Source organism: Nestor notabilis, unplaced genomic scaffold, assembly GCF_000696875.1.
Source record: "Nestor notabilis isolate BGI_N333 unplaced genomic scaffold, ASM69687v1 scaffold929, whole genome shotgun sequence".
In the NCBI taxonomy this organism is placed as follows: Eukaryota; Metazoa; Chordata; class Aves; order Psittaciformes; family Psittacidae; genus Nestor; species Nestor notabilis.
This window is the reverse complement of record NW_009942125.1, coordinates 2,330-11,588: the sequence shown is the minus strand read 5'-3', so window position 1 is coordinate 11,588 and position 9,259 is coordinate 2,330. Positions and strand designations below refer to the sequence as shown.

Genomic DNA, 9,259 nt, shown 5'->3' with positions numbered 1-9,259 from the left:
TGGCTCTCGTCCGGCTGAATGCTGGGACAAAGCTTTCCAAGCCCTGACTGCAGTTACAAATAAAAAGAAGATGTGATTATTTTTGTCTGTACTAATTTTTGTAGCGTGCATTACGTTCCCTGGCATGTAATCTATGAAAGCAGCTATGACACATGCTAATTTCTCTCTTTTCAGGGAAATGATATGTGTGTTAAAGTTTGGTGGCGGTGATAGTATTTGTTTTTAAGTGTTCCTAGGAAATGAATGTGACTATCAATTGTTCTGTCTAAGTGTGCCAACAAGGTGAAGCTCAGTGTGTGAAAATTTCCCAAACCACTGATCTGTGAGAGCCCCATCCCTATTCCTCGTCAGCGAGAATCAGGGGCATCAAATGAAATGAAAAGGCAGCAGGTTAAGGAAACACCAAAGGAAGCTCTTCATCATCCAAAGCAGAATGAAACTGTGGAAGACACTGTCACAGCCTACCATGGAGGACAAAACAAAAAATAATTTCAAAAAACAATAAGCAAAATGGATGGAAAAGAAGTCCATAATGAACTATCAAATGACAGATATGGCTGCAACTTCCAGCTCAGAGGATCTCTGGGCCACTGTGTGCCAGAAGCAGGAGAGTACTGGGAGAAGAATTCTGTGTGCTTTTACTTGCTTCATACCTCTCCTTTACCTGTCTTAGTCCCTGACAGACAGGAATAACTCTGCTCCTTGAACCTTTATTCTAACCCCAAACATCCTTTCTTAGCTAAAATCTGGTTAAAAATACTGGGATATAATTGGTCACTAGAATAAGGCTTATTATTATTCTCTATTGTTTCATGTCTAACAAGTGCAGAGAGGCCCTGAGAAGGGCAAGTAGCCTGTTGCGTGACATACTCTACTCCAGCAAGGCCTGTCTGTGCCATCATGCTTTGGTTCTCGTGCCCTAAACCATTTTCAGTCCAGAATCTGTTCAGACATGACAGTGCATTACCATGTTTTGCTAACACTTGGCTTCTCAGCCAGAGCTGGCTCATGCCCAGCTAGATTGGACAGGACTGCTGCCAGCATGTGGCTGACTGCATCTCAGGGAGTATGTATGCCCATGGGAAAACCCCTTCCTTAGCTCCAGAAGCAAACAGATGGATGTCCTACTGCCCCATGAAGATGAGAGGGCTCATCTTCACTCCTCACTCCACAGTGCTGCCCCACTGTGCACTGAGTTTCACTGGTATGGTCAGAAGGATGGGATGGCCCTGCTGCCAAAATTGCATCTGAAGAGAGTGGTTGCCCATAGTCATTGTAAAACACATGGTGAAAAGTCCTCTATCCCTCTGTTCCTCAAGAATGTCACCAACAAGCACTGCATTTGCTTGGGCTTTATCTCAGTGACGCCAGCTTCAACCATAGGGAGCACACGCAGTGTTCCACTTCCAAGCATAGTGTTATGCCGAAAACCAGCCTCTACACACGTGAAGGGCATTGAGCTCTTGTTCATTAAGGCCAGACCAAATGTGAGCTTTTCAGAATAAATCCTGTAAAACTTTCCCATATCCCACTCTCCCCAGAGCTATCAGAAAGATTTCCCCTTCCTGAAGAACTTTGCTCTTTTCTTCATCACTCAAAAGTCACTCTCTGAAATAATACCAAGCTCCAGGCAGGGGAAAAACAAATCACACTGGTACTGAGCAAAACCAGAATGTATTTTATCTCAATGTATCATGGGATTTTTATTTTACAGACTATAATTTCACAAAATTCTGACTGGTATTGAAAGTGTCTTTTCCAGTTGTGAGTTGTATTCTCAGCACAGCTTCTCTGGCTTGAGCAGAGCAAGGCTGCTCTACACCAGCTGAAAATCTGATTCCTCAGCTATAGCAGTGCGACTGGGTGCTGTTTTCTAATCAAATAACCACTGTGAAATACTTGATTCACTTTGCACCCAACAGCTGTACTTTCAGTCTGTGTTCCCAGTCACACTCTGAAAACAAGCACAATAAGAAAGGCCGAAACAGCTGCAACTTCTCAACAGAAAAAAAAAGAAAAGGAGGAGGGAAAAAAAAGCTTGTTGTCAGGCTCCAGCTTAGGAAGGAAGTAAAACCATTTTTCTTTTCTGTCTCATGCATGTCAGCTGTCTTAGAAAAATTATTATGGCTCTGTTTTGTAACAGAAACTCCACAATATTTGGTAAACTACAAACTCCAATCTATTCATAGCCAAATACAGATTTAACGTTTCTGATGGAGCCAAAATATGCTCAGTATGTCAATGGGCTGCAATTACTCTCCAGGAGAGCTTTGGAATTCACCTCCTGGCCCCAATTATCCTCCTTAAAAGAACTCATGAATCTTCTGTATTTGGACCATCCACATTGATTTTATTTTAGTTTTAGATTTGGGCTGAAAAACCCAAACATTTAGTGAAGGAGGTTGTATTTCCTTTCCAGTATTAGTGCTTTCCAGAGCTGTTTAAGTGACTAATTCTATTTAATTGAACTAAAAGCACAAGCAGAAAATAACAGGTGACTAAAAACATACCTGCTTTTGCATTCTGAATATTACTGGCTCCTCAGATGGCTTCTTTAAAATAAGCAAAATACAGGCTATAGTCTGAGTTGGACCTTTAGCAGAGTTTTGATGGGGAATGCCCTAAGTTTCAGTGGAATCACTTGTAAAGATAGGAACTTTTAATTGTGATATGTCTCTAAATACTTCAAAATTCCAGAATCAGGTAGCTATCATCTATACAGAAGGAAAACCTTTGTTGTCAGGAAATACATGCTAAATCTTCTGTTGGCTTCTGTAGCAATGCTGTGCTATAGTCATGTGGTAAAGAGAGAAAAATGGATGGAGATGGAAACAGAGGGGGCAGTAGGAAGGCGGAAGGTGATGAGCGGAAGAAATGCAAAAGGAGATGGAAAGATGGCAAGAAAAAGGAAAGAAAGAAAAGAAGGAGAATCAAGTGGTTGGCTACTAATCATGTATGAGCAAGAATATGAGAAACATTTTCAAATAAATTTCTCTCGGGTTCAGTACCAGTAGCTTGCTGCTGCACCCACTGGCTGCTACAGCACAGGCTTAGAGCTTCAATTCAGTTTAGGTGACATAATCCCTATGTTTTAATCATCGTTCCCCCCTGCCCCTCCCTACCCCCCAAATGTTTCATAACAATTAAAGGAAACCCTAAATTAATACAGAAAAAAAGTCAATTAAATGTTCATTACTTTCACCAAGCTGCTTCATATTTGGGCATTTCAGGGTGCAGTTGTCAGAGACAGAGCTACTGTACTACTATTTCTTTTAATCTCATGGATGACTGCTAATGCTGAAATTTATGTCACAAGCTAAATTGTCTAAATATGGTGAGGTTTGGTATTTCAAAGAGGAGACAAGATGAACTGAATTCACTGGAAGGGCTGAGCTTATTTTCTAATTTTAGAAACCTATATATGAATACTTTTTTTCTTTTGCTTTTAAATAGTTGGCATGAAAATTTGTTCGCAAGATGTTAATACAGTATAACCAGTTTTAAAACAGGTTCCCTGATTGATAGAATTTTGCAACGAGTGTTCTCTGAGAGCATACCTATCTGAAGGGATATAGTCAGCTCTGAATAGGTACGAGTTACAAGGAGATTGCACTGGAAAATTTATTATTTGTATGTATGAACATCTGAAAATACGAGTGCAAATGACTGTGCAAAAGTGAGGTGTGTAAAAAGGGAAAACCTGAGGCTTCTTTGCAATATGTTCCAGCAGATTTGTGAATGAAACAAAACAGAACATCATTACATTTGTTTGCTGAAAACATGGGGAAATGTTTGGGGATATCTTTTTGATAAATTAAGTCACTGTTAGATTATCCTGGTTTTTTTAACCCATTTTACTTCAGTAATGGTTGTTTAATAGCTCAATTTTTAATGATCTCCATCTCATTGCAGTTAATAGCTATATTTCCATAGAAACACTGCAAATCTGCTTTAGCTGGGCATTTGTTAATGAACATGTTTGAAAGCATTTCCTAGATAACTATTGGGGGGGGGGGGGGGGAAGATTTAAAGTAAGTGAACATTAAGTTCTGAAAAAAGCTATGTCTGCTTTATGCTACAGACCTGTATCCTTTCCAAGATCATTTAAAAGCAAAACAAATACTAACTTTTTTATTTGGAGGTAGCCTCATCACAGGTAGTCAGTATGCTTATTCTTCTACTGGCTTCACCACCTTAAGCTTCTCCTTATTACAATATGAGCCCAATGCTGACTTCCCCCTGTAGCTCAAGCCAATCTATTTCAATGATGAGAATATTTCTGCTAATGGCAGTGTGCAGTTTACACAATAGCCTTTCTTTTGATCTGTAACTGAACCTGGAATGGGAAATGTATTCTGGAAACGTTTTAATTGTTCTTTGAGTTGGGCAAATGTCTGAATGAAGTGTGTAGTGCAGGACTTGAATGAATAATTTAAAGAATGCTACAAATAAAAATAAAGCTGCATAATGCTGCCTTGTGCCTCCACCAAACCTCCCTAAAAGCTTTGTGACAGCCCAGAAAAGCTGCGAGTAAGACAGTAGTTGTTATTAATTGTATTTTGTAGATAAGGAAGCGGCTTCAGAAAGGTTAAACAAATTGCTCATGTTCACTGTGTGAGCCAGTTATCTCTATTTAAGAACAGAGTGTAGGCTGGTCCTGTGCTCAGTGTGTAGCTCTTAGCATTTGACTTTCTTGCACTGAAGACAAACTGCAGCTTAAAGTTATGGAGGTCATCATGGGAAGTTCAGGTAAAACTGGCAGGGTTGTCATTGAACATTTTATTAAATTCTTATCTTTTAGGGGGAAAGAAACATGATTTTCTCCAGTTCTTCATCTGCCCTTTGTGGTAAATCACTTGACCTCCTTCCCTGCAGGAGCATTATGGTTTTGCATTATGGGGCAGGTTCTGTGTCCCTGTCTGTACAGGAGACAGAAATGGAAATGTAGGATTCCCTTTGTCCAGAAGGGGTGCATATACTGGGGACAGTATGTAATCCTACTTACTGCATGTGGAAAGGACAGAAAATGAGGGGAAGGGAGAGAAGAAATGGAAGACTTGTTTTTATGAATAGTTACATGCACCCAAGTATTTTCTAATGGAAGATCATGGGAAATGGAAAGACTGGAAAAGCACAGTAACTGATGGCTTTCTCATCACATTTCAGTTAATGATGGCTGGGGGACAACACTACTAACTTTGATGACTCTCTGCAGCCTATGGAGCAAGAAGGGGCTAAGACTGCCAATACTTCAGGAAGCTCACTAGAATTAAAATAATACTAGCAGAGTAAAAGGACACAGGTCCTTGGGTGCAAGAGGGATCCAGGCTGAGAAGCACATCCAGCCTGGGCTCTGTGGCAGGCAGAGAAGCCAAGTTCTCCAAGAGTCATTGTAGGATGGTGCTTGAAATAAGATGGGTGAATAGAGGGAACCCCTGCTGCTTTCAAAGTATTTTGTCTTCTGCTGTTTGATCTTGACTGCTGAGTTTTAAAAAGGCTGTTGTCTCTACGGGTTAGATTTATTTTGTTAGTTGCTTACAAAGAAGACATGTAACACAATCTACCTGTCTAGATTAGTTACATCCTCAGTGGAGGGAGACAGACTTCTCAGGAGGATTATTTACCACTTATTATGGAAAAGCTGTTTTAGGACAGGAAAAATTGCTGTCCAAAAGAACAGAGTGAGACAGGAATGAGCAAGAGCCTGAAAACCTAAGATGCACTCAGAGAAACTTGAAAGTAGGTAGAAGAGGAATGAATCTCAATTCTACAGATCTGAGTCACAGGCTATGGGTACATTAGCAAGTAATTTGGTGTCAGAGGAGTGGATGAGCATAGAGAAACAAGTAACACTGAGGCTCCTGCTTCTACATTATAAGCTGTCTTCGCATTTTACACTGAACTGGGTTTAACTTGATCCTCTAGACCAAATGACCATATGAAGTGTGTATCTGTAGCTGTTTGAAGAATCAGTCACTGTTTTGGACCTTTGTGCCCCTGCTGGGGTTGTAGTATATCCAATGTGTATACAAGACAGAGCTTCCAGCTTAGTTTCCTTTGAAAGAAAACTGGTTTGTATGGACCAAAACTTCTTTGTGAACTGAACCAGCCGGACTAAGTGAAGACCATGGTAGAATTTGCTCCAAAACCATGTTCCAAGCCACAAAGCCCATGTAAACACTTAAAATGAAAGTTCTATTAGGCACTTCGTTTATATTCCAGAAGCTCTATTTTACTCAGCAATTTCAATTCTCTAATGCCCTGCTAAACTGGGCTAATACTGCTCTTTCTAGTATGTATTTTTATTGTGAAGGTGTTGTAGCATATTTACCTGCATGAAGCGGCCCTCTGAAGTTCCCAGATTAGCAACGGTAAGGTTCCCTTTGGTGAAGACAGATATTGAAGTTAAGAGGACACTGTTGAACTGGCCCATGAACAAGTCAACCCTCTGCAAAGGAGTTGTAACTTCTAGGCGATATTCATCATCTTGTGCTCTGCAGTATGAAGCATCTCTTGAAAAAGCCTGTTTGAAAATGAAGTACAGATGAGTACTGTCTTTACGAGTAGGAATAGATCTTTGTCAGAGTGAAGTCATTTAGCACAAATGCATTTGACCAAAAGTATTTTAAAATGTTTCAAACTTAATTGCTTCATCAGTTACGATGTTCCATAAGGAAGGCAACGACTTCTTAATGTTATGGGAATGTTTCTTTTAACTTTTTTTTTATCCTGTCTGTTGGTTATAAGACATAGGATCTTTATTTAACCAGATGAGACGTGTAGAAGAACATATATCAAGGCAGCCTTTCTCTTAGTGACTTACATAATGCCGCTCAAGGGTCTCAGAATTCTCTGGCTGCAGAGCCTGCTCAGTGACACATCGGCATCTAGAACACTGATTCCTAGAAAACGATTCTCTGAAATTGTCACAACTTTTTAAACCTTTTTTTGCACTAAAATAACAATTTCCAGTACTCTTCTCCTTCTATTCTCTTTACAGCACCTTTTTTCAGTGGTAAGACAGAAAAGAGGAGAAAAAGATAAAGAGAAAAGGGAGATAAGCCAGGAAAAATATGCTTCTGATTGTATATTTAAATGAAACGATGGGAAGCCAGCTTTTTATAATTTCTTAGGCTATCGTATTGATCATCTATGCTTCGTGCACTATTTTGTCCAATCTCTGTATATCTTGAGTGTACTATAATAGTTACTGCATTTGCAGGATTTTTCTCTTTCAGTTTGGGAATAGAGATTACATGTTTTTAGTTTTCATTGGAAAAATTCTTGCACAATACACTTTAAGTTATCTCTCGAGAAGAATATAACCTGCTGTCCTGACAATCCAATAGTAATCTATTAACTGATAATTCCATTACTATTGATACTACATCATCTGTTTTCATGAGATCATACAGCTAATAACGAGGAACACGCTGAAGGATCTCTAACCAGTTTAAATTTGGAAGTCATCTAGCATGTTCCCACTACAACATACTGTCGTGGTTCAAGCCCAGTTGGCAACTTGGAACTACACAGCCACTCGCTCACTCCAACCCGCCTTCTTTCCTCCCCCCACTCCCGGAGGGATGGGGAGGAGAATCAGAGGAATGTAACTCCCACGAGTTGAGATAACAGCTCTCCAGTAACTAAGGTATAATACAAATCACTACTGCTACCAATAATAATGATAAGAGGAATAACAAGGAGAGAGGACACAACCGCTCACCACCCGCCGACCGATACCCAGCCCGACCCGAGCAGCGATCTGGGCCTTCCGGGTAACTCCCCCCAGTTTATATACTGGGCATGACGTGCTGTGGTATGGAATACCCCTTTGGCCAGTTTGGGTCAGGTGTCCTGTCTCTGCTTCCTCCTGGCTTCCCCTCCTCCCTGGCAAAGCATGAGACTGAGAAAGTCCTTGGTCAGAGTAAACATTACTGAGCAACAACTAAAAACATTGGTGTTATCAGCATTGTTCCCAGACTGAAAGTCAAAAACACAGCACTGCACCAGCTACTAAGAAGGAGAAAAAATGACTGCTGTAGCTGAACCCAGGACACATACTTTATGAATAAACATGTAGGGAGATTATAAAGTATCTTATGGTGGTTCCCTGTGCTGAAATCAATAGAAAGCTTTGTTTTTCCTATTTTTTAATTGATCTGTTGTTGTTACAAACATGTTTTAAAAATTTGAAGGAAACCTTTTAAAGAAAGTCAAAGTCTTTCCACTAAATTCATTAGATCTGGAACATACCCTAAAAGAACACGTAGGAGTAAAATTTTATTTTCTTGTTTTCTAGGTTCAGGTGTTTTTCCCTCAAAATGCTATGAAAAAGCATGCAATGAACCAAGAATTTCTTGCTGGCTTAACTCTGGTGAATTCTGAAAAAAGCCCAAGGCATTGAAAATGCTATTAACAAAATGTTAAACCTAATAGCTCAATCCTTTGCTGTTGAATCATAACATTTCTGAACTGTGCACAGCAACAGCACTGGCAGGTGAAGTTTCCTACGATCTCTAGGAGCTCCAGCCAGCATCAGTGCCAGCTTTTCTCCAGGTGCCCTGTCCATTTACTGTATTACTTAGGTAAAAACCCACATAAGACCAAACAAGAGCAACTGAAATCTTTGTGCAGTGCCTTAATGATTCACAAAGAGCGCTTCTAGATTAGATCTGATACAGCAGTGACTTAACAGTTTGTTATCCACATGCTAAAGGGTTTCCTGTATTAGTTTTTGTATTAATTGTTAATGTATGATGTGTTTTGGACTAATACTTTTCACTAGGAACACTGAACACACTTGTAATATTATTTAACCCAGTATTTGACTGGGTTAAATCATTATCAGACAAATTTAGCTTTTCCTTGTTCCGGCCACCAAACAAGCTAAAAGCTTTATTCTTTTGCACTCATATCCTACCCAGTCTAAAAGTATTTCTGAAACATCTGTGCAAAGATTACTCACACAATGAGTATGAACAGTTCAAGTGCTGAAAGATGTACAGTTTTCATGATTTTTGAAATAAGGCAGATTTGTGAATTTAGCCTCCCCTGACCTGGGATCTCTACTCTTTGCTGTAACTCCTTTTCTTCCATAAGCAAACAACTTTGGGAAGACATGTTTCTGTGCTAACCTTAAAAAAGTCCTTCCTCTGGTGTATTCACCTTGACACAATTTGAACATCCTGACATGCCACATGAAACCCTGTTCAAGCTCATTTTAACAAGCGGCTAAATTTTCCTGCTTGCCCTGACA

At 39.8% G+C, this 9,259-nt stretch overlaps 1 protein-coding gene across 1 annotated transcript in view; it reads right to left on the bottom strand.

Moving 5' to 3' along the window:
* Positions 1-6,523, bottom strand: part of MET (MET proto-oncogene, receptor tyrosine kinase) — a gene marked incomplete at its 5' end in the record, with an annotated part of 54,621 nt that extends 48,098 nt beyond the window's left edge. The window contains one exon of the mRNA XM_010021230.1: positions 6,332-6,523. Within this exon, the coding sequence (XP_010019532.1) occupies positions 6,332-6,523 (192 nt within the window). The remainder of the gene's footprint in view (positions 1-6,331) is intronic.
* Between the last annotated feature and the right edge of the window lie 2,736 nt (positions 6,524-9,259).